We start from the raw sequence: 26835 nt of genomic DNA, 5'->3' as shown, positions 1-26835 counted from the left end.
TGCAAGACCATGTGCCCGCCAGGAAGCTGGCACTCTGCAGTGCTGATCACAGGCAGTGAGACATTTCCACATCTGTGCAGCCGCGGATCAGGAAACGTTGCGGAGTGTCGGCGTCCTGGCGGACACGCGGACTTGCAAACACGCCTGAGCTCACCCTTATTGGTAATCTGCCAATTATATGGTAGCTACTCAATGCATTTAGGCATCTAGACATGGTGAAGACGACTTGTTGAAGTTCAAACCGAGCATTCGAATGGGGAAGAAAGGGGATTTAACCACCTCAATACAGGGCACTTGCACCCCCTGCCGAGGCCATTTTTCAGCTTTCAGCGCTCTCACACTTTGACAATTGCGCAGTCATGCTACACTGTAACTATGTGAAATTGTTCTCATTTTCTTCACACAAATAGAGCTTTCTTTTGGTGTTATTTAATCACCCCTGGGTTTTTTTTATTTTTTTTAGGAAAAAATATTTTGAAGAAAAAAAAAAGTTTTTCTTAATTTCTGTCAGTAAATTTTGTAAATAAGTAATTTTTCTCCTTCACTGATGGGCACTAATGAGGCAGTACTGATGAGCACGGATATGTGACATTGATGGGCAGCACTGTCTGGCATCACTGATGGTTGGCACTGCTGGCAGTGGTGGGCAATCATTGCTGCCACTGGTGGGCCCTTAATTGTGATCAGTGCCCTGATGATCAGTGCCCTGACTACATACCTAGCTGTGCCCTGTGAGAAGATGCCACTGATTGGCTCTCCTCTCACTCTGTCAGTGTGAGGTGGGGAGTGCTGATTACTGGCATCTCCTTGTTTACATGTGATCGGCTGTGTCCAATCACATGGTTAAAGAGATGCAGCCGCAGATCGGGGTCGCACTGTTTCCTAGCAAAATGGCGCGCCCGCGATCACCGTGCTGCGCGCCATCGTTCTGGGAAGCCGTCATATGACATCCACCCACAACGAGAGCCGCAATACTCAGCCGTCATTTGACGGTGGGCGGGCAGCAAGTGGTTAAGGAGTAAAACCTCAGAGGAAAAAAAAAAAACCCTGCAAGACAAAGGCATAATGAGCTAGTATGCATCACATACTAGCTCATTATGAAATACTTACCTTAGAACGATATCCTGAATCGGTGTCAGCACTCCTTATACATATTGGACATCTTCCACCGGAGTTACTTCTGGAGCCGCGATGACATCACGCTCGCGAATGCGCATGGGAGCCACCAGTCACGGCACAAGTCCTGAAGGAACTGCGCTAACGGCCCGTTTTTTCAGTGCTCATGTGCTGATGACGTTGGCAGCAGCGCAGATACTCATTATCTCCTAAACTGCAAGTTTAGGAAATATTCACGGTACCTGCTGGTAAGCCTTGTTATAGGCTTACCTGTATGTAAAAGTGGTGTAACAGAGTTTACAACCACTTTAAGTGACTTTGAATGCAGCATGGTTGTTGGTGCCAGATGGGCTAGTCTGAGTATTTAAAAAAAAAAAACTGCTGATCTACTGGGATTTTCACACACAACCATCTCTAGGGTTTACAAAGAATGATCTGAAAAAGAGAAAATATCCAGTGTGCGGCAGTTGTGTGGACAAAAATGCCTCGTTGATATCAGAGGAGAATGGGCAGACTGGTTCGAGATGATAGAAGGGCAACAGTAACTCAAATAAGCACTTGTTGCAACCAAGGTATGCAAAATACCGTCTTTGAACGCACAACACATCAAACCTTGAAGCAGATGGGCTACAGAAGCAGAATACCACACCAGGTGCTACTCTTGTCAGATATGAACAGAAAATTAAGGCTACAAATCACACAGCCTCGCCAGAATTGGACAATGGATAATTGGAAAAACATTGCCTGGCTTGATGAGTCTCGATTTCAGCTGCGACATTCAGATGGTAAGGTCATAATTTGACATAAATATGAAAGCATGGATCTATCTTGCCTTGTATCAACGGTTCAAGCTGGTGGTGGTGTAATGATGTTTCTTGGCACATGTTGAGCCCCTTATTCCCAATAGATTATCTTTTAAACACCACTGCCTACCTAAGTATTGTTCCTGACCATGTCATCCCTCTATGACTACAGTGTACCAATCTTCTGATGGCTACTTCCAGCAGGATAATGCAGCATGTCACAAAGCTCAAATCATCTCAAACTGGTTTCTTGAACATCACAATGAGGTCACTGTACTCCAGTGGGCTCCACAGTCACCAGATCTCAATCCAATAGAGCACCTTTTGGGATGTGGTGGAACGGGAAATTCACATCATGGATGTGCACCTGGCAAATCTGGAGCAACTGCGTGATGCTATCATGTCAATATGGACCAAAATCTCTGAGGAATGTTTCCAACACTTTGTTGAATCTATGCCATGAAGAATGAAGGCAGTTCTGAAGGCAAAAGGGGCCCAACCCGGAACTAGCAAGGTGTATCTAATAAAGTGGCCAGGGAGTGTATAAGCTGGCATTAATAATGTACTAGTCATACTCGTTACTAAGTCCAGCAGTATATGGAACTCAAAATCTAAAGTTTGACTCTTTCCTGCCTGCTACTGAAAAAAGGATAACTACAGGTTAAAACTTTATTTGTATTTTTGTTTTAGTATTGAACAGAGTGGGGAGTGATTAGAACACCTATTAGGTTCTTATTGCTGTCTGTGCCCCCAGTAGGGAGATTCTCCCTCTCTATTTGTCCTTCCAGTGAGGACACTAGTTCTAGTGACAACAAGGGATTCACTCACTTTGGAGGGATTTCCTGTTTTGGTTGTGAAGGGAAATGTCTCCAATAGAACACAGATGGCAAAAATAAACTCTGACAGGGGTTATAACCCTCCCTTATTCTATCCAAAATGTAAAAAAAAGTTTTGCTTTCACGATGGCCCCTTTTGTAGGTATAGCTTTGTTAAACTATAAAAATAAGTTCCTATACTGCTAAAAATCCACAAATAGACTGTCTCGCCCTGCTCTGCACATGCTCATTTTCTCTCTATTTTTAGCCATTTTAGATAGAGGCTGCCTTAAAGCGGAATTAGCCCCTGGTCACACCGGTGCGACTTGACCGTTTCAAATCACAAGTTGCATCCTATTTTCCGCATTGGAAGCGGTCAAAATTTTTAGTTCCTGCACTGCATTTTGCAAGCTCAGATGTGACTATAGACGTCTGTGCATGAAGTCACAGATGTCTTTCAAGTAGCACTACTTTGAAATCGCGCTACTTCAAGTGAAGTATCATGATTTCAATGTCGAGATCGGTGTGACCGGGGGCTTAAACCCTCCTATACTTTACAGCCAAAGAAGCTGCTTCTGTTTGTTCTCCAACTGCACATATGATCAGTTATGACACCAGCCGTTTGACAGTTTGGTTGATGATACAAGCAAGTGTGACAGTTGACAATCCCGGCATTCCAGGAATGTAACTTTTTTGAAACTGTTAAATCAAAATTCATTCCCCTTATGATTTACTTCTGCTCAGGGGCTCTGTGCTTCAACAAAATGTCAGCCTCCAGCAAGAAGAAACGGGAGCAATCCTGGGGGCAATTTACAGCACACACTGATTTTTGGTAGCATAATTATTAAAGTGGAGCTTCAGTCTCCCCCCCAAAAAATTACAAATACTGTAGCTGCTGACCTTTTTAACATAAGGAAACTAAACTGTCCAGGTATCCAGCAAAGTCCGCATGCGAGCTGATTCCGCTAGTTTGCAGGCTTTGCAAAAAGTGGCAGTGGGGGGTTGGGGGGTTCGGGCGCAAACAAACGGAACACCTTTTTTCAGGTGAATGCATGTTCTTTACTAAAGAACATTATTTTTTATAAAGTTATGGGTAAAGTTTCCCTTTTAAGGTTCCGTATTGTGTTGGCAAGCCTCACTAAAGAAGAAGACCTAGAAGTTAAAGGTGAACTCCGGCATTTTCCAGACACATCTCTATCTGAGAGTCCACTTTGCAGCACATGTAAATGAAAGGGTGGGATGCTGGTGATGGGAGTGCTCTTATATGAACACATCCCATATTTAGGTAATGTCATTATCCCACCTCTTTTTCTAGTGTGCTGCAGACCAGGGAATGACCCAGTCCATAGCTGATTGGACTAGAAAATAAAGCCAAGTGGAGGTTCAGATAAAGATGAGTTCGGGAGGACACCCAAGCTCATCTCTACAGGGAAGGTAGGATGGCGGCTGGGGCAAACTCAGATTTAACAGGAAAAGTCAACATTGATATATAATTTAAGCTGCCAATTTGTCTCACTTCGCTAATCCTTTTCACATGTGGCTTTCACTTTAAGGTAACATTTAGGCCCCTTCCACATGCAGCAAAGTCCCATCAGCAGGGGATCTGTGAGCAGATCCCTTGCGAACTGAACAGATGAGAGTGTGTTGACATTGATGCCCATTCAGTTACTGACCGGTGGACCCATTAGTGCTATGGGCAGATGGATCTGATCAGAATAGGCACCCAAAAGGGGCATGTGGGTTTCTTTTTTTTTAACATTTTTATTATTTGAAATGTCCTATATAGCCTCTGGTAATGAATAAGCGCACCTGTTAATGTGTGAAACGCGTCTACCATTTGTACTGTCTGTAACACTTGGGATGTTCTTTATTAAACAAGAATTTTGATGGATCTTGGAGTGCAGCCATTTCTTCAGTGTTGATCGTATGCGGAGGCGGGCACCTGTGATATCATTAGGCTTCCTGTCTCACCTGGAGCAGCGAGTTCTTTTGTTTGGATATCCTATAAAGCCTCCCTTTAACCGTCTCATGCAGATATACTGTGGCAGAATGGCTCTCCTGGGTGAAATCCCGTGTGTGTATATACGGCTTTGCCCAGGAGTGCCACCAGAATGTGCGTGCCCGCTGCACAGCGGGGGACCTGATTCACGTGGCCGGCCACACATGATTGCGTGCACTAGAGCCAGCATGGGGATTTGTGTGTGTAAACACACAAATCCCTGTGCTGTCAGAGGAGAGAAGACAGATAGTGTGTTCCTACAAAGTAGGGACAGCAATCTGTCATCTCACCTAGTTAGTCCCATCCCCACACAGTTAGAACACAGTGAGGGAACACACCATTAACCCCTTGATTGTCCCCTGGTGTTAACCCCTTCCCTGCCAGTAACATTTATATAGTCTCAGATCTGTTTTTCACAATACTGCTAAAACTCGCAGATCACCATCATTACTAGTAAGAAAAACTTATTGTGATGGAAAATATATATATATTTTTTTTTCAAAATTGTCACTTTGTTTTGTTTATAGCTCAAAAAATAAAAACGGCTGAGGTTTTGTGGGGGGAAAAAAAAGGACACAACTTTTGTTTGGATGTAGCATTGCATGACGGCGCAATTGTCAGTTAAAGCTACACAGTGCCAAATTGTAAAAAGTGCTCTGGTCAGGAAGGGGGTAAAATCTTCCGGGCCTGAAGTGGTTAAACATTGGCTTAAACAAGTTTTTTTTTTTTTGGTTGTTTTTAGGTACAAAAGATGAACCAAAGAAAACGCACTATAGACAGAAACTGCGAAGTTACATGGACAGAGCTGAACAAATTAAACATCATGTGGTAAAAGAGAAAGAAGGTTAAATGTCATCTTCTGATATATTTGTTCTTGTTTAATAAAAAAGTGATCTTTTAATTCTGTTACTTCATGGTTCTACCTGATAAGATTTTTCTGGACTATCATCTGGTCTGTAGGTACATTTCATCATCCTTTTCAGTTTGTGTGCTTTCTTAGTTGTCTGGTTTATATAATAAACATTGGTAGATCTTAAAGTAGAGTAGATTAGATCTTCTGTTAATTGCTGTGTTCCCACCAGGGGATGTGCCCCTCTTGGTCCCGGTGGCCATTGTCACAGAGACAGAAAGTGAGGGGAAATCAAAACTTTTTGAGTTGTCATCGAAGCAAGAAGTGAGGAAAAAAAATCTACCTGTGGCAACGTATTTCTTTTACAACTCTCTAAGATGGGATTTTGCTTTTGGAGAGATTTCTCTTCATTTACTGCTGTGTCTAGTAGAGGTAACTAGCTTGTAGGAGGAGTTTTCATTCTGCTCTGATTATCCTATGAGGCTGCAGGACCCCTGACCCTCTGTCTGGACAGTGCTGATTTGGTCCTGTGCTGATCACATGCACTCTCTCAAGAAAAAAAGAAAATCTCTCTAGCAATACATACCAAACTGAGCATGTGCAGCTTGCCCCCATGACTCTGTTGTATCAGGAGATGATTTGGGGTCAGTGGAGGAAGGGAAGGATCAGAGAAGACAGGATCAAACAGCCTTTTTACACAATGCAGAGGATTAACCCCTTAGGTTCCACATTGAGTAGAACAAGCATGCTTTCCTTCATACACAGACTGATTTTACTGTTGTGGGTTTAGTAACACTTTTAAGGGGAATTCCACTTAATTTTAACAAAAATTATATGTCTTAAAAAAATTGCCATACAAGCGGTTTTTCTTTTTCCATTTTACACTGAAGCTGCTATAATTTTTTTAAACTTTCAAAAATCTCAATGCAATATGTCAATCCTATGGCATTCTGTACACACTTTGTAAACAGGATGCCCCCAGAATTGTCATTTTCTGCCCTTGTGATTGGCTCACTAATTTTGCATCTGCAAAGATATAAGTAAAATTGTATGCATCCTCTTGAATAGGAATTGCATTTTTGTTGAGATACTCCCTAAGGGTTACTACTTCTGAAGAAATTCAGACCCTGCAACTTTACCCATTAGAACACCAAGAGTACACCTGGTGGTGGAACACAGAACCCTCCCCAATCCTTATTCAGGAATCAGTCTTGCGAGGACGCTTTTTCTATTTCGTATTTTACTCCATTGTTGTCTTTTGTTTCAAACTGTTCACACCTGTACAGATAAGCTGCAGAGAAATCTCATCCATGTCTCATTAAATATAAAAGGTAACTGCTTGCACATTGGACGGTAGGGATGTAAGATGCAATTTGAATGGTTTGCACCCATTCAGACCGCCTTTCTGCCATAAGTGTGGCTGGCCTTATCAATATCTTCTTGGTTTACTCACTTCAGAGAAAGAAACATCACTAATGGGCTGATCTTCATGAGTATAGGAAGCTTTAGATGAGCAATTTTCACTGAATTGCTTCAAAGTAAAATCAAAATATATTACAGACCAGTTTTAGTTCTTGGCCATGGAAAAACTAGAACATACCTGATATGCTATTTTTCATTTGCAGTGCCACCACCTCATCTTAATTTCACTCTTAATGATGGGTTAAAGCGGTATTAAACTGAAAAGCAAGCCTTTTTTTTTTTTTTTTTTTATATACTGCAACTTAATTCTTGAATGTGATGGCTGTACTAGTTTTCCTTTTAGACTTTCATTCTTTTCTTTTTTACTTGGTGAGCTTGCCAGTAAGTCTGTTGTTTTTCATCAGAACAAGCTGTCCTGCAGATGTATTGTTAGATAGTTGAGACAAACCATTTAACATTGGGTGCTTACGTTAATCAGCTTTTATTAATTTATGTAAAACCTTTAGCCTAAAAGGAAATATATAATGTTGCTGTAACTGCTTATAAAGTATTAGCTTGAGTTTTGCTCCAATTTGTTAGTGTATTTAAATTTGCTAGTACATCTAACACTCCCCTCCGCCCAGACTGACAATGCTGCTGTCCAAAGGTTTCTCTGTGCTCCTTTATCCAGATTGTCAGCATCCTAATACAGGAGGTGTCCTATTTGTCAGATCACCAGGTGAAAATGAGGGGGGAAAAAAAGCCTAAAAAGTTACCACTTTAATGCAGTTGTAAAGGTGTGTGTGTGTGTGTGTGTGTGTGTGTGTGTGTGTATATATGTATGTATGTGATATATACATTTTTTTTTTTTTTTTTAAAGAATAACAAACATGTTGGTATGCACATGGTATTGCACAGAGCAGCCCCAAACCTCTTCTTTTGGTGTGCCCCACCAGCGCTTTCAGCTTCTGTTCTTGGTGCGCCCCTATGCTTCCTATGGTGGTGCACTTGTGGGCTTGCTCCCGAGCTGGGCTGTTAGTGTCTATCGACACACAGCTCGGCTCGGACCTGCCCCCCCCCCCGTTTCCTCCTCACAGATTTTTAATGATAGCAGCTAGAGCCAATAACTCCCACTGTTGTCTCTGAGCCTGTGAGAGGGGAATGAGAGAGCTAGTGCTGCTGAAGATGGGCACAGCACTGGACTGATACTGGACTCAGGTGGGTATTTAGAGAGAGGGTTGGGAGAATAACTAGTGGAAGGCTTTCTACATTAATGCAGGTAATGCATTAAGGTAATACATCTTTTGGCTTTAGGATCACTTTAACATGAAATTTAGCCAGAATTATGCACTCAAATTGTAGTCCAGATTAATTTGCTTCTGGTTATTGACACTTATCCTTTTTTAACACAGAGGGAAAATATCACAAGCAAATCAAGATTGTAGAAAATGCAACGGGTTACAGTTATGAAAACCTTTTCAAGCCATATGTGGATGAAACACTAACAGAAGTGTGGGTGGAGGACCCATATATCCGGCACACTCATCAAGTAAGTGTGAACAGGGTTGTCTAGAAGGCAGCAGTTATTCTCACACATAGGAATTATGTATATATCGAAGCCTGTCTATATTTCCAGTGCTGTAGGAGATAGAAATGTGTTTATACTGCTACCTGTATAGCTATATTTAATGTGCTTATGTGGATTATATTCAAGTATTTCATTGTAGCTTAGTTCCAAAAGATTACCTTGATGACAAGCACTAGATGCCTCGGATTCAATAGCGATTTGTTTCGCTATTTTAAACTTTAGAAATAGAACATGTTTCAAATTTTTCTGCCGGAACTCTGCCGGACCCAGTTCCTATGGAGAAATCCGTTCGTATGTATGCTAGTCTGACTGACAAAAACCGACACTAGGACAGCTACAGGCTATGAACTTCCTTTATTCTAGTCCGGTCGTATGTCATCGCGTTTAAATCCGTCGGACTTTGTGGCCAAGTCTGTTCCTTCGGAAAGTCCATCGAAACTCCGCCGAAAGACCGTTGGACCTAGTCCATCGAAAAGTCCGGTCGTGTGTACAGGGCACTATCAGATTTTTTGCTGAGTTTTTCCTTCAGGTTTACCAAAACCATGTAGTGCAAGGGCCTGCAACTCCTAAGGTTTGACCTCATATTATATGGTTTTGGTAAATCTGAAGGAAAAAATCAGCAGAAAAACTGATAGTGTGTATGGGGCTTTAGCCCAGGTTCACACTGACAGCGGGAATTTTATTATGTTTCTGCACAGATTTTAATGGAAATCGCACCCCAAATCACCAAAAGTAGTACAGGAACTACTTTTCTAAAACAGTGTGGCTCTGCCAATACGGCGTCTCACGGATTCGGACCATGCCATTGCTGGAAAGTGCCACCGATTTGACATGTAATATTGCATCAATGTGAACCAGGGCTGTTGGGTGGAGGTTTAGGGCCTCTAAATGGGGGGTGTTCTGGAATATTCTGGTTGAATTCACATGGCCCACTCTAGTAAGCCATGTGACCTCAATTTTAAATGAACCAATTATAATCAGGCTCTTATCTAGCCTGACTATACTGTGGCAAGACTCACATGGCCTACCCCTATATGCCATGTGACCTCACCTCAGGTCGCTAAACCTAAACAAGGCTCACAAAGGGGAGCCTTGAAACTGCCCCCTGTCATCCCATGAGGAAAGGGGGGGTTCCTGGAAGCATTTTCCCCTTTCCTTTCATTCTTGTATAGAATTAAAACAATTATAACGTAGCTGTACTGTCTCACTCCATTTTGTAAAGCATTGCACAAACTTTTGGCGCTATACAAACCCTGTAAAGTAATAATAGCTTGAGACCAGAAAGTCAGACAAATTGGCTGCTTCCATTGCACAGTTTGGTAATGAGGATTTGGCTATCCTGGAGATTACATTAGAAGTTTGAGTATTCATGAAATACAAACTGATAAACCCGGGTTCTGTAAAAAAAAAAAAAAAAAAAAAGAAGTCCTATTTATATTGATCTTTATTCATGAATTGCAAAATTGCAACTCAGGAGCTCGAAGAGTATTGGAGCTCTGTGAAAGCTGTATTTTAGATTCCTCCTCACCTCTTGTCCCATGTTGACACAAGAACAGGATGTAATGTGAAAAAACAATGTAATGTCCTGTGAGCCACCACTTACTATAAGCCCAAAATAGGGTCTCTCAAATGACACTATAATTTTGAATCTGCAGCTAGCGTTGCACATGTCTTATAAATCATGCAAAGATCATCCAGTATTCTAAAGTACGCTGCGCTTTCAAGCTTAAAATACAAATAGTGAAACGAAAAGAGGTGCTATATAACAGAAATAAAGTGATAACGTGCTGTAAGTGAATACATACAATATTCCAAATAAAGTGCTTTCATGCAGGATATGATAAAACGTTCATATGGTGAGGGGGAAAAAAAAGCAATCAATAAAATGTACTGTATTGGCCCTGTCGGCCATTTACATCCCGGAAGTGGAGAACTGGCAGGCGGACTATCTGAGTCTGCAGATGCTGGACCCAAGAGAATTTGCGTTGCATCTGGAGGTATTCAGGCTACTGTGCCTGAGGTGGGGCACACCAGACGTAAATCTTCTGGCCTCCCGTCTCAATTGGAAGGTGCCGAGATTCGTGTCCAGGACAAGAGATCCGTGGGCAGACGCATCAGACACGCTGGTGGCTCTCTGGGATCAGTACCAGCTGGTCTACGCCTTTCCTCCACTCCAACTGTTACCACGTCTGCTCCGCAGAGTGGATGTCGAGGGGATCCCAGTGATTCTGGTCGCCCCAGATTGGCCTCAGCGTCCTTGGTACGCAGACCTAGTGCGCCTGGTGGTGGACGCCCCATGGCGTCTGCCGTTACGAGAGGACCTTCTGTCTCAAGGTCTGATTCTCCATCCTGCTTTACCATCGCGGGTTTTAACGGCATGGCTATTGAGAGCCAGGTGTTGAGGAACCGGGGTCTGTCAGACTCGGTGATCCCAACTATGTTGAGGGCACGGAAATCTTCTTCTCGGAAGATAAATCATCGTACCCGGAAGGCTTATATCTCCATGTGTGAGGAGAAAGGATAGCATCCGCGCTCCTTTTCTATATCCAGGATCCTGCTGTTTCTTCAGCAAGGAGTAGACCAGAAATTGGCGTTAAGCACCATTAACCACTTCAGCCCGGACCATTTTGCCAAAGACCAGACCGCTTTTTGCGATTCGGCACTGCGTCGCCTTAACTGGAAATTGTGCGGTCATGCGATATGGCTCCCAAACAAAATTGATGTCCTTTTTTTTTTTCCCACAAATAGAGCTTTCTTTTGGTGGTATTTGATCACCCCTGCGGTTTTTATTTTTTGCGCTATAAACAAAAATTTTGAAAAAAAAGCATTATTTATTTTTTACTTTTTGTTATAATAAATATCCCCCAAAAATATATAAAACTTTTTTTTTCCCTCAGTTTAGGCCGATACGTATTCTTCTACATATTTTTGGTAAAAAAAATCTCAATAAGCAATTATTGATTGGTTTGCGCAAAAGTTATAGCGTTTACAAAATAGGGGATAGTTTTATGGCATTTTTATTAATAATTTTTTTTTTTTTACTAGCAATGGCGGCGATCAGCGTTTTTTTTTATTTTTTTTTTTATTTTTTTTTTTATTTTTTTTTTTATTGTGACTGCGACATTATGGCGGACACATTTTTGGGACCATTGTCATTTATACAGCAATCACGGCTATATAAATGCATTGATTCCTGTGTAAATGACACTGGCAGTGAAGGGGTTAACCAGTGGGTGGCAGTGTAGGGGTTAAATGTTCCTAGGGGTGTGTTACTAACTGTTGGGGGCTGGGCTTTCATTTCGTGAACACTGATTTCTGCTGCAATCACATGGAGCAGAGATCAGCGTCACTAGTTGTTAGGCAGAACAGGGAGATGCTGTTTACAACTGCATCTCTCCGTTCAGCTGCCCCGTGAGACTATCACGGGTATGCCCGCGGCGATCGGTCACGGGTCCCGCAGACTCTGACTCACGGGGGTCCCAACCCCGGCACGTGAGCGCGGCGGCGCGCTCGCGATGGCAGGGCAGCAAATTTAAAGGGACATGCAGGTATGCCCATTTGCCTGCCCGTGCCATTCTGCCGACGTACATCGGCATGCTCTGGTCGGCAACCGGTTAAGGGACAAATATCAGCATTGGCTGTCTTTTTTTATTTATTTATTTATTTTTTTTCAGTGATCCCTGGCGTCTCACTCATTAGTGAGTATCTTTGTTCGGGGGGTGCGACATGTAGTCCCTCTGGTGTGTCCACCGTTACCCCCGTGGGATCTGAGCCTGGTCTTATTGGCGCTTCAAAAACCGCCGTCTGAAAATATCAGGGAGATTCCCCTGTTGGCTCTTTCCCAGAAAGTGGTCTTTCTAGTGGCCATCACATCGGCCAGGAGGGTTTCAGAACTGGCGGCCTTGTCCTGCAAGTCGCCTTATCTAGTTATCCACAAGGTGGTGTTGCGTCTGCAACCGTCTTTTCTGCCGAAAGTGGTCTTGGCTTTTCATATCAATGAGGACATTGTATTGCCATCTCTGTGTACTAAGCGGACACATCCTCAGGAGGTGGCCCTTCACGCTCTGAACGTGGTTCGGGCTCTGAAGGTGTATTTGTCTGCCACTGCTCCCTTTCGGAAGTCAGACTCGTTGTTTGTTTGTTTTGGTAACTGGTCCAAAGAAAGGCGTGGCAGTCTCGTCTGCCACCATTTCCTGGTGGCTCAGACAGATTGTAGTGCAAGCCTGCACCTTGAAGGGGCAGGTGCCCCCCCTTTCCGGTCACAGCCCACTCCACAAGGGCAATCGGAACATCTTGGGCCTTGCGATACCAAGCGTCTGTCGCTCAGGCGTGTAAAAGGGCAACCTGGTCGTCTGTCCACACTTTACCAAGTTTTACAAGGTAGACGTCAGTGCATCGGCTGATGCCTGTTTTGGGCGAAGTTTTGCAGGTGGCCGTATAGTTGCAATTGAATATGCAATATATTTAATTTTTTCCTGGTTTTTCGATAAAAACGCAGTACCATTAAGTTAATGCGCTGTTGCATTTATATTCCGCAGTTGTTGGTGCAGTTGTGGGTAATCACTCCTGTTGAGGGTACCCTGGTTTTTGTATTTTTTTTTTTTATTTTTTTTTTTTTGTCGGTAAAGTTTTTAACTAGTTCCCACTTGCTATGGCGGATGAAGTTTTCTATGCTGTTTTCCCACCCACCCCTCGTTTGGCACTGCTTGGGGACGTCCAAATGGCTAAGAGAGGAGCTGTGTCAGTCGGTGAATATAAGAGAAAATAGGATTTTTTTGTACTCACCGTAAAAATCCTTTTCGCTGTAATTCACCGACCGACACAGCACCCGCCCCTCCGACCGACACAGCACCCGCCCCTCCTTTTTTCTCTTTACGTTATACTGCTTGTTGACGTACTGATGACTGCATGGCAGGCTGGAGGGTTGTTGCCCAAGGATGGAACTAAAGAGTTCTGAGTTTTACATAAGTAATGCCTAGTATTCTCCTAGTAGTGGGCATAACAACCCAATGGCTAAGAGAAGAGCTGTGTCAGTCAGTGAATTACAGAGAAAAGGATTTTACGTGAGTACAAAAAATCCTATTTTTCTCTTTTTTAGTAGATACAGTAATAGTATGGAAAGTATGGAAGAATAATATCCTCTGCCAGGCTTTAGTGCTGTCCTTGTCTTCACCTAGTGAATTATTTTCTCCTTATTTTTCATATATGTGTCTTAGGAACAGAAAGTGAGAGTGAGAAGTTAGAAAGTGAGAGGAAATCATCTCAGACAGTAATAAAACTTGAGAGATGTTGTAACAATTATTTTCTCTATCCAAAACCCCAAAAAATTGTTTGGCTTTATTATACTACTTTAAATCAAATGCAGATTCAGAACATATAAAACCTTGTATAATATGGTTTATGCAGTCTGTGTTCTGAGAGGAGTACACAATCATCAGTTATGTCCCAGAATATATGAAAGGGTAGAGGTTGAAATGATACACTGCGAAACGCATGGTAAATACAGCAAAATAACTGGCAGGTGACACTGGTTTGAAACTGGCAGGTGGCACTATTGGCACTGGCAGGTGGCACTATTGGCACTGGCAGGTGGCCCTGGTTGGTGATGGCAGGTGGCCCTGGTTGGCGATGGCGCTAGTTGTCACTGGCAGATGGCACTGATTGGCGGTGGCACTGGTTGGTGTTGGCAGGTGGCATTAGTTGGCGGTGGCACTGATTGGCGGTGCCACTGGCAGGTGGCACTGATTGGTAGTGGCAGGTGGCACTGGTTGGTGGTGGCATTGGTAGGTGATGGCAGGTGGCACTGATTGGCGGTGGCAGGTGGCACTGGGTGGTGGTTGGAGGTGGTATTGATTGGCGGTGGCACTGGTTGGCACTAGCAGGTGGCACTGATTTGTGGTGGCAGGTGGCACTGATTGGCGGTGGCACTGACTGGCGGTGGCAGATGACACTGGCAGGTGGCACTGGTTGGCACTGGCACTGATTGGCGGTGGCAGGTGGCACTGATTGGCAGTGGCAGGTGGTATTGATTGGCGGTGGCACTGGTTGGCACTAGCAGGTGGCACTGATTGGCGGTGGCGCTGGCAGGTGGGACTGGTTGGCGCTGGCAGGTGGGACTGGTTGGCGCTGGCACTGATTGGCGGTGGCAGATGGCACTGGTTGGTTGCAGGTGGTATTGATTGGAGGTGGCACTGGTTGGCACTAGCAGGTGGCACTGATTGGCGGTGGCACTGATTGGCACTGGCAGGTTTCACACGGAGCACTCTGTTACTGAAATGTAACAGAGGAGCTGGCGGGACCCTGCCGGGTGTGAAACTGACAAGTAACAGAGAGGTGGATATGTCAGATTTCAGCCTGATGTCGGGGTGGGCGGGACCCGGCCGGGGTGGGCGGGACTCAGCAGCTATCAAACACCAGCCAACGATTGGGCTGCTTAAAAAAAGGGGCGGGCCACATACACGTAGCGGCCCGCCCAGATCCCATTGGCTGGTGTTTGATAGCTTGCTGGGTCCCGCCCCCACCCCGGCCGGGTCCCGCCCACCCCAACATCAGGCTGACAGATCCTCCTCTCTCCATTGCGTGTCAGTTTCACACACAGCGCGGTGCTGCAGAGTGTGAAGGAGGGAGGAGGACGGCAGTCAGTGTTAATGCTGCTGCATGTCTGGGGCATCGATAGTGAGTGGGCTGGTGGCAGCTTAGGCGCCAGGTCGTGATTTCTGGTCGCATTGGCGACCTGGCGCCTGGGGTTTGTCGAGCCCTGTCCTAAACCATGTAGGTTTAAGAGATATTTCTTGGACCTACAGGTAAGCCTTAATCTAGGCTTACCTGTAGGTCAAAGTGTGTTGTAAGGGTTTACAACCACTTTAAGGAGCTGGCACCCGCCAGGCTCCTAACAACCATTACTCATCCCTGCTGTCAATGAGGGACTCCCGCTAAACCCTCTGTGTCTAATCCCTGCGATCTAAACAGATGTGTTGTATGGATGAATGCTGAATACATTATCTAATAAATACATAGCCATTTAAGCAGAATATAGAACTCTGTGTTTTAAAATATCTGAACAGTTAAGCCTGTAAAAATGTGAGAGATACATAAACTTACTTTCCAGGTAATTGTTACAAAAATGTTTTAAATGTATCCCCATCAAAAAACGAAGGCGCCTCTTCCATGTTGACAGATCCCATTGATCATCTTCAATAATTTTATTTTCAAACTTTTTGTCAATCAGAATTTCAGTGTAGATCCCTGCTGTTGCCAATTAATATACTGTAGGAGTGCCTACAGGACCCCTATGCATTATGACTTTAAGAAAGTAATAGAATACTCCCCTATATGATCAAATGGGAACAAGAAATCTCTCATTCTCCGCCCAAGATTGGGAAATATGTATTATTAATAATTTACATAAATGTACTAGATCAATTACGGTTAGAGACTGCATTAAAATTATTCACCAGATGGTACTATACCCCAGTCAAATTACATTCCATATTCCCCACAACACTGCAAATATGCTACAGAGGCTGCAATTCCCCAGGTTCATACTCACACATTTTGCCTCTGAGATCTCAAATAGTAATATAAACCTAACTTCACACAACTGTCTCTTATTTGCCCCTGTCACTAGTCTCTCCTCTCATAATATGAGATTAATACATACAATCTGTGTTGCAATTCATTGGCTGATAGCATTTCATTGGAAATCCCAATCCACTCCTCTGGAACATTTAAAAACCAGAATCAATAACATTAATCTTATGGAAAAGATATTTCATATCACACAGAATACCATCCATTTATATAATAAAAAATGGGACCCTTGGATTAAACATTCCACATCTTTTTTTTTTTTTTTAACCCTGTTCAAAAATTATTGGCCACAAGAGGCCGTCTAATCTCATATATACTGTACTATTATAGATCACATTCACAATTTATACTAACACTAGTCACAAACTATGGCAATATATATATTTACCGCATTTTGTGTGTATATATACTATTTTTCTAAAATTTTCTAATGTACGACCCGCTATTATTGTAATTATTCTGTTATATTTATGCATTCTTTTTGTACTACATTTTGTACCAAATAAAAATAGTTTGTAAACAAAAAAAAAGAGAAAGTAATAGAATATGTGACTATTTTTGTTTTCCATGATGTAAATGAACAAAGACATATTGGATGTTTTGGTTGTTCATGTTGCAGATTAAATCATTCTAGTAAGAATAATTGATTGCAAAAGATTGTTTGTATTTCATACTCATTTGAACTGTCTTTATTTTTACAGCTGTATAACTTTCTACGATTTTGCGAAATGCTTATTAAGGGGCCTTCCAGGATCAAGAAAATCAACTTACTGACTTCAAGAGATGAAGTACGTTTATCAGTATTTCTGGTCATATACTGTATATGGGCTAGGATGATTTGAACTTACAAAAGCTCAGTTTTATTAATGAATGAATAAGTGGGGGTATCCACAGGGGGAAAGGAGAACAGATCAGTGCTAGGTCTTAGTACTATCTAGTGACTGACCTCCACCTCAGTAGATTGTGTATAAACTCAAATACTAAGCTAGACCTCCACAGGGTCGCAATTCAGAGTCAATCTGATTGATCCTCCACAGAGTGTGGTGAGATCCTAAGTGGTGACACAGGTGTTAATACGTGAGGTAGTGCAGTCCAACTGTCTCTGTAACAGTCCAAGAGGCCATTCAAACAAAATATCACAATGCTATGCTGGTATCCACTATATCACAGCCATTAGTGAAGCCACCCATCAGCACATGTAAAGCATAAATTCATGGCAGACGCATCAAGCAATAAGCAGGTGCAACCAGAGCAGCAGGGGAGGAGAGCAAGATCAGCAGACACCTAAACAGTCTTCACCGGGCGAGCCACATAGTAAGGAGGCAGCTCATATGAACAGTTATAGTCCTGGCAACCACCTCCCAATAATCTCACCCGGAGGTTGTGTAAGGTCACTAGCTGCTCCTGTTGACATCCATCGACTTTGTGCTGTATCCCCTCCAGCCACGGCTAATGTTTGTGCACAGGCCGACTCAGTGGCATCTCAGTATGGTGGAGTCAAGCCGCCAGGCTCTAGCAATCAATGTGAAGTGGCAGGTGGATGAGCCACATGGAGTGATCTGGAGTGCAGGCAGAATGACGTGAACCTTAATGCATTTCGCTCACTGGATCATGTGAGCTTCTTCAGGACGCTGTGGCTGTCTCATAACAGGCTTATAAAGTGGCTGACAGTCATTTCCAGATTTAACTCCTCAATAGCTACAGTATCATTCTATCAAGATCATGGTCATAATTATTCATGAGAATTATTGGTAAGTGCATAAAGTCCTGAAGTAGACCGAAGAGCCAAAAGCTAAATACACATTATACTTATCTGGGTTTTCCATGCATTCAAAAATACCCAAAAAAGAAGACCTGTGAACCACTTTAGAGCAGTATAAAGGAATTTACAAAAAACACCCTTAGATGATAATATATTCAAGATGTTCCAACACATAGGTCAGGAGAAAAGAGGGGAAAAGGAGGGTGGAGAAAAGGGAAAGCAGGATAACCTAACAATATAGGGAACCATTCACATAGGCAATATAAAGGAGAGAGCGCTCCTAGTTCCATTAGAAACTACAAGCTATGGTTCATGAAACGCCTGCATACTTAATTTGGTGTTGTGTCCCTTTGGCACCAATGTCTCCAATCTAAAAGTCCACTCCTTTTCCTTTCCGCAAGGGGGCTATATAAAAGTCATCCCTGCAGTCGGATAGATTAAGCACAACAAAGCCTTTTATCTTGAGACCTTCCGGACATGCGTTTTTATAGAAGGTCACAAAATGTTGAACAATGGAAACCTTATAGTGTTTTGTTTTTTATACTCCCAAGAAGTTCACCAGTGTGGACACACGGTTGCCGTTTTTAGTTTTACCAACATAGTTTTTGCACAGGCACTCTAATACCTAGAGAACTCATGCCGTTCCATAACTCACAAATAGTTTTATGTAGCTATAAGCACAAAAATCTACAATAGAAGCACTGGGGGATTATATGAGTCTGTACAGCCACAGACCAGTGTTGTAGAAGCTGGTGGCTGATAGATGTAGTTCCACATCAATGGAAGACCAAAACAGTTGGTGCAAACATAAAATATATTGTTATTGGTCCAACAACAAACTTAAGAGAGAAGCTCCTATGTGGACAGACTAGTCTGTATAGATGTCAGTCACATATTGCCATCTGGATATGGGATCAGAAACTGCCGCCATGACGACAGCCTTCTGAGAGATTGCTCCACGGAACGCCGTTGTCATTTCCTGGTTCCACACTATACACATCCAGTGACCATCGCGGCCTGGACGTCAAATCTGGCATGCTGTCCGGAAGCTTCGGCCATCCACCCTCTGCCTGAGTCTCCCGGAGTTGCCTTGGGATTGACCGGCAAGCCAATGGCCCCACTGCACAGCCTTATGTCATATCTGGCTGCTACAATACAGCCTTTGCTTTTCAAGATTGGGCCAGAAATTCATCACAGCAATACACATTGTGCTCTCCACTATATCTTCCATGCAGCATCTCTGCATTTTTCCATCTAGGGCAGTGATGGCGAACCTTGGCACCCCAGATGTTTTGGAACTACATTTTCCATGATGCTCATCCACTCTGCAGTGTAGTGGAGCATCATGGGAAATGTAGTTCCAAAACATCTGGAGTGCCAAGGTTCGCCATCACTGATCTAGGGGAATGAGTGGCTCTACCCGGGCAGACCATCTCCTCTCTCCCCTGCAGCACCCGCTTGATCAATGGTGTATTGTTTCAGCCTTTCAAGTTGCGTTTATGTGGGATTATGGCAATATGTGACTGACATGTATACAGACAGGTCTGTCCACGTAGGAGCTTCTTTCTCTCAAGTTTGTTGTTGGACCAATAAACAATATATTTTTGCAACAACTATTGTTTTGGTCTTCCATTGATGTGAAACTACATATACCAGCAACCAGCTTCTACAACACTGGTCTGTGGCTGTACAGACTTATAGAATCCGCTTCTATTGAGGATTTTTGTGGTTATAGTGACATGTTTGGGCACCATTTTCACCTTCCAGCCATGAGGGATCCCAGTTTTGTACCACCATTTATGAATTGAGTAATATTGCATAGTGCCTGAATTGTCTAATTTTGCAAATTGTTTTATGTCTCAGACCTTATGCTGGTCCACATCGGTGAATCTATCAGTTCAATCCACAAACCTGCAGATATGGCAGTGTCCACATGGAAACATACCATTCAAACGGGTTAGGTCAGTCAGCCAATTCCTAGAGGCAGTTTGTACAAATTTAGATTGCACCAGATTATCCCTTAAGTTTCTGGCACACAACAGTCTCACATCTGATGATAGATTAGCCTTTGAACTCAAGGAGGCCCCTAAACTGGTAATAAAACCTAGTGACGGGGGGGGGGGGGGGGGGGTGTGTAAGGTAGTTCTCCTGTCGGAAAAGACCTATGAGCAGGAGGTTATGCGGCAACTAGGTGATCAGTCTACATATATGAAACTAAGCAGCAACCCATTCCCATCATTGGTAGGGGGTGCGCATCATCCCTGGTCTCGTGATTCGATTAAGATTGTCCTGTTCAGGCTTTGATTCGATTCCGCAATGCATCCCAATTATTGCGCATGGGTTTTTATCCAAGAATTCAAGCAGTCAGAAGGATCCCATTGCTTTATTTTCATCTGCTCGTAGTGCAATATCCTGTTTGGGGAGGGTAATTCTCATAACCATACCAAAAGAGATCTACAAGTTATTCACCTAGAGGAAAACTCAAAGGTTTATTTGCTGTAAGAGCTGTGAAAATGTGGAATAGACTGACTCTCTCTCAAACTGTTTTTGGGCTGCTCAGTAGATTGTTTTAACAAAGACCTGAAATACATTTCTGTCCTAAATACACAAAATATAAGTGATAGAGGGATGGTGGTGGGTGATGGGATCCAGCAGAAGAATGGTGGTTGGGGCCATCAGGCAGAGGGAGGGATGGATGGGATCAGGGAGAGGGAGGTATAGTGGGATGGATATGGGATCAGGGGCAGAGGGGTGATGGCAGTGGAGGGATGGGATCAGTGGCACTGGCACTCACCAGCTCTTCGTGTCAGTCAATTCCTGTGATTTATATTCAACGCACCTACTCATTGGTCAACTCCTTGAATTACAAACTGTTCCTAGCATAAGAGCCAGACCTTGACACTAAGAGGGCGTGGGACTATTTTCGGGTGGATAAATATAATACTCCCACCATCTATGTAATCCTCAAGGTACATAAGAACCTAACAATTCCCCCATGAAGGCCCATAATATCGGCCATCAAAGGACCCCTGGAACGAATTGGCAAATTCTTAGATGCCCTAATTAAGGGAATGGTGACAGAATTGCCATCTTATGTCCAGGATACAAGAGATGAGCTGTTGAAGATAGTGCAGAGTGGACCATCCTTGTCTGTATCGACATTGAGTACCTTTTACACCTCCATCCCGCATGGCTGCGGTGGCTCACTTACTGGAAGTAGAGTATCCATCCATCCATGGGTTCCCAAAATGAGTTCATCCTGGAGCTCCTAGCCTTTGCTTTAAACCATAACTATTTCAGGTTTTCTGGGGTGAACTTCTGACAGAGAAGTAGACTCTCCATGGGGGCTTACGCTTGTGTCTATCTTGGATGGTGGGAGGAGGATTTGGTCTACTGCTCCCCGATGTCCCTAATGTACCGATGTTCAGCTATGGCTGAGGTACATCGATGATCCTGGTTATATGGAATGGATCAATTGAACTGCAGGATTTCCTGGTGGAGTTGCATACAAATAATAATAGAAACATCAAACTCGCATATACTTTTGATCACAAAAAAAAATTTCCTTTCTTGACCTTTCCATTTTCATTGAGGGCAGGAAACTAGAGACTAAAACCTTCAGGAAAGAGACAGTGGCCAACACTCTTCTATTGGCCTCTAGTCATCACTCTAAACCATTTATTAGGGGTATCCCAATAGGGCAGTTCCTGCGTATATAGATGAGCTCAATGGGAGATTTTGTGAAAGGGGATACTCCCATAGGACAATCAGATGCTCCAGCAAAATGGCCTCGGCACCAAAACGGGAACTCTTGATCACACGTGAAAAAGATCCAACCCTGCAGAAATCTGCTCCAGTTCACATTATCGCTCATTATGGATCTCAATGAGAGCAGGTCCATGCAGTGCTAACCAAGCTCTGGCACATTCTGACACAGTCACCTGGTATGTCTAAGATTGTGGGCCCTAGACCTCTATTAGTTGCTAGAAGGGCCAGAAACTTGAGGGATAATCTGGTGCAATCTGAATTTGTACAAACTCCCTCTAGTTATTGGCTCATTGACCTACCCTGTTTTGAATGGTATGTTCAAAAAGTGGGAAAGGAGGACGGGATTATTATGGTGCCAAGAAACTTCGCACATACAGCAAATTTAAAATACGTATACAATTTATTTTTATTACGTCGACAATGGTTATAAAGTGAGAGTACTAAAAACCATACAATTATAGGGAGCGATATACACACAATAAAGGCTCTTGTTGGTAATCGGTCTATGGTATGATATACAAGTTGGATCTTCCCTACATGTTTCGCCAAACTATTGGCTTCCTTAGGGTAATAAAATACACTGACAAGTTGGTAGAAAGCTCTACAAAGATAAAAAGAATGAACGATGAAAAAATACGATTGAATTTAATAGTAAATTTCGCACACAAATATAAATACAAAAATGACCCACTGTACGATATTATGGAGTGGCCTGAAACAAAAAGGGCAGATCTAATCAACTGCTCCCACGAGGGTATATGACCACCAGAGTGTGGCTGCAGGGCCAACAGCGGGTAATAGAGCTGAAAAAAACCAAAACATGACATTTTTAATGGGCATGAAACATTTTGGCTGAAACCGCCAATATGTTCCAGGCACCAAGGGCCAACAAGGCCTCACTACCTACCTAGTCAATCAATGCAACCAAATATATCAATCGGGGATGCTGAAGAGATCATTTAATAGATGGTAACTTCAATGTGCCAAAAACAAACAATGGTGATCACTAAAAGGATAAAAACAATGAAAATAGGAATTAACATAAAAAAATAAAAAAACACCAACAACTTACCTGACATCCGCCGTTCGTATCGGTGTGTCGGTTTTAACCAAAGCACCAATAGATACAAAAGAGATAACCTAAGGATAGAGATCCTCCAGATAAAGGGCAAAATCGTCCTGAAAAGCCCAGCCACAATTGTCCTAAACCAGGAGAGCCAAAAAGTCCCGTGTGGACACTGCCATATCTGCAGTTACAATTTGTGAATTGTAGAATGGCATGGGTTCTCTAGATTTTTTGAAAGTGCACACTTATATGTTGGTAAAACTAAATGCCAGCTGCGTGTCCACATTGGTGAACACCTTGGGAGTATAATTGAAAACAAAACACAATAAGGGTGCCATTGTTCAACGTTTTGCAACCTTCTATAATGCTTGTCCGGACAGTCTCAAGCTAAAAGGCTTCTTTGTGCTTAAGCTATCCATCCATTTAATGTAGTCCTCCTGTGGAAGGAAAAGGAGTGGATTTTTAGATTGGCGACACTGGTGCCAAAGGCACCCAACACTCAATTAAGTATGCAGATGTTACTTGATCCATAGCTTGTAATTTCTAATGGAATTGGGAGCGCGCTCTCCCTTATATTGTCTCCTTATTCCTTTACCCCTTTCTGTGGTTCACCTGTTTTTTCTAATTTTTCGGGTATTTTTGAATGTGTGGAAAACCCAGATGGGTATGTGTAGCTTTATCTCTTTAGTCCAATTCAGGACTTTATGCACTTGCCAATAATTATGATCATGATGTTGATGGAATGTGTAGCTATTGAGGAGTTAAACCTGGAAATTACGTCGGCCCTTTTATAAGCCCATGATGCAACAGCTACAGCATCCTGAAGAAGCTCACGTGAGCCAGCGAGTGAAATGCTTTGACGTTATCACGTGATCCTGCCTGCCCTCCAGACCATTACATGTGGCTCGTCCACCTGCCACTCCACATGTCACTCTGCCAGACACTAGCAATCAATCATGTGAGTAGCCATTTTTCTGGAAATATCAGTTGGTTTTCTGATATAAGCACTATTGGCGATCCTTTCTTTATACATGCTTTTTGGTGAGACTATTATGATGTGAGGCAGTGGCATCAAGGAGGAGGAACGAGGAGAAAAGGAAACCATATACCTGGTGGCACTAGAAAATATGTTTGTCCGAACTTAAATGTGAGGTCACAATCATTCAGGTGAGAGTACACCCAAGGGGGAGCATGAGTGAGGTGTCGGACAGGCATATTAATTGAGCACCTTAAAAAGTAAACGGAGTGAGAATCACTAGGAGGTACTGGTTTATGGCAGCACTGTATCAATAAATAGACTTTTTTTCACTGGAATGACACTAAAGACTGCACTTATTTTTATATTTATTTTCTTACACCATGATTTATTGGCACATTATTTGTGTGAATTTTAATATTATTTTTTTCTTAGAGATTAGACACTATATATGGTTTTTAAATTTGGCATTGGTCAATAGGAGCACGGCACATTGGTTTCTTTGGCGTGACTCCATAAAATTGAGACGGTACTGAGTCGGCCCATGCACAAGCCCATGCACAAGCATTAGCCGTGGCTGGGGATACAGCACAAAGTCGATGGAGGTTGACCGGAGAAGCTAGTGACCTTCCACAACCTCCGGTGAGATTATCGGGAGGTGATTCTTGGGACTATAACTGCTCATATGAGCTCCCTCCTCACTATGTGGCTTGCCCGGTGAAGACTGTGTTTGTGTCCGTGGCTCTTGCTCTCTCCTGCTGCTCTGCTGCACATGCTTATTGCCTGACTGCTTGAAGCATCTGCCATGAATTTATGCTTTTACATGTGCTGATGGACGACTCCACTAATGGCCATGCTATAGTGCAGTGGTTCTCAACACTGTCCTCAAGTACCCTCAACAGGCCATGTTTTGGGAATTAGATGTCCAAAATAGCAAGCCATTGACTCTGATTTAAAGCACCTGTGCAAGATAAAGGAAAACCTGCAAACATGGCCTGTTGGGGGTACTTGAGGACATGGTTGAGAACCACTGGAACCAGTGGATACCAGCATAGCTCTGTGATACTTTGAATGGCCAATTGCCCTCTTACAGAGAGAGTTGGACTGCACTACCTCGCATATTAATCCATGTCACCACTTAGGAATTCACTACACTTTGTGGAGGATCAATCAGATTGACTCTGAATTGCGACCCTGTGGAGGTCTACCTTAGTATTTGAGATTATATACAAATACTAAGTGGCTCACCTCCACCTCGGTAGATTAACACCTACCACTGATCTCTGTTCTCCTTTCCCCCTGTGAATACTCCCACTTATCAGCTGCTGCTGGTCCCCATTTCATTTATAGCTGCTATTTACCTCTCTGTTGCTAGTATCAGTGTGTGTGTGTATGGTGAGGAGTCTGTGAGCTTGATCTATGTTTTTAATAGTACTTGACAACATTGTCTTTTGTCCTTTTATTGGGGTATAGTGAAGGTTTTGTGTGTTTTATATCAAATTACATAATTTGTTGTTAAAGTGTTGCCAAAACCATTTACTATATCTGGTCTCCCACAGTACACAGAACATGGAAATGCAATAGATTTAGTAAATATAAACTGCTAAACACTTTTCTTATCGGCAGTTAGAGCCGTTTTGTGATTTCTGTCAGTGTCTGGTTAAAGCTTGTAGGAGGAGGTTTTTATTCTCCCTTGTTTTGTCCTAGTGCTGATTGGCCCTGTGCTGATCACATGCACTCTCCCAAGAAAAAAAACACTGTAGCAATACACACCAAACTAAGCATGTGCAGACTGACTCCACTAACTCTGCCTTATCCAGAGATGTTTTGGGGAGGATCAATCTGTGCATACAGGATCAAACCGCTTTTTTACACAATGCAGAGGATTAACCACTGGTTTTACTGTTGTGGGTTTATTAACGCTTTAATAAAACTGAGCTTTTGTAATGATGCAGTTTAGTTCCTGCTTGGAGCCCATTTTTTGATGCAAACTCACCTTGAGTTCAAATCATCCTAGCCCATATACTGATTTAAGGTTCCAGTAACACCATCTGTAATTTTGGCGAGTCGGCAGGTAATTTACTTATAACACAGTGGTATACCCTTTCCATTTAATTTTTGTTCCATTATATTGTCATATACTGTAACCTATACACAAGCTCAATTTATCCCTGCCTCCATGGTTTGCTCAGGTGTGACCAGTAGAATAATTACTAAGAAAACATTTAAAACACCCAAATATATCTTTATGTAAATTAAAGTCTCATTTAGACTGAGCATATTTTTCCACAGCACATTTATGGACCGAAATCTAGGGCTATGAGTATCACCTACATGGAGAATGGAGACCAATACTCATACATGTCCCTAAGGTGCTGGAAATAGAAATCTGTGACGATGTTAACAGAGTAGCTAAAGTTTGTCAGCATACTGGAAGTTTTTCTTCTTGTCCTCATTTTTGTTTTTACTGAGAGTAGCATTTTATCACCTTGTAAATCATTTATTTTTCGTGTACTTGTACTAATTCATGGGTGGGCAACCTTTTGAGCACAGAAAAATGTTTTCAAAAAAATTGAGCATGCTGATTTTAGAACAAAAAAATGTCAAATTCACACTCTCGATCACGAAAAGGATTTTTTATAAAGTAAATGCTGTAAACTGCTTTAGTAGTGAAAAATTAACATCCTGCACTCTCACACCTCAGATCAGTGCCAATTCCTGCAACTCCACACCTCAGATGAGCCCCAATTCATGCACCTTCACACCTCAGATCACTGCCTCCCCTGCAAATCTGTTTCACCACTGTACCTCCTTGATCATCTGCCCCACCACTGTACTACCCTGCACATCTGCTCTGCCACTGTACCCCCCCCCCCCCCCCCCCGCTCATCTGCCCCACCACTTTATCACCCTGCTCATGTGCCCCACCAATGTACCTCCTTTTCTCATCTGCCCCAGCACTTTAACCCCCTGTTCGTCTGCCCCAGCACTTTAACCCCCTGTTCGTCTGCCCCAGCACTGTAACCCCCTGTTCGTCTGCCCCAGCACTGTAACCCCCTGTTCGTCTGCCCCAGCACTGTAACCCCCTGTTCGTCTGCCCC

General features: G+C 43.0%; 1 protein-coding gene across 2 annotated transcripts in view; it reads left to right on the top strand.

Moving 5' to 3' along the window:
* MITD1 (microtubule interacting and trafficking domain containing 1) overlaps positions 1-26835 on the top strand; it is a 44501-nt gene that overhangs the window by 585 nt on the left and 17081 nt on the right. For both annotated transcript variants that reach the window (XM_077482732.1, XM_077482730.1), the window contains exons 2-4: positions 5476-5577; positions 8397-8533; positions 16864-16950. In XM_077482732.1, coding sequence (XP_077338858.1) covers positions 5476-5577; positions 8397-8533; positions 16864-16950 — 326 coding nt within the window. The remainder of the gene's footprint in view (positions 1-5475; positions 5578-8396; positions 8534-16863; positions 16951-26835) is intronic.

This window comes from Lithobates pipiens, unplaced genomic scaffold, assembly GCF_037356315.1.
Source record: "Lithobates pipiens isolate NorthernLeopardFrog02 unplaced genomic scaffold, aLitPip1_a1.2 Scaffold_16, whole genome shotgun sequence".
NCBI lineage: Eukaryota > Metazoa > Chordata > Amphibia > Anura > Ranidae > Lithobates > Lithobates pipiens.
This window is presented reverse-complemented; position numbering and strand designations above follow the sequence as displayed.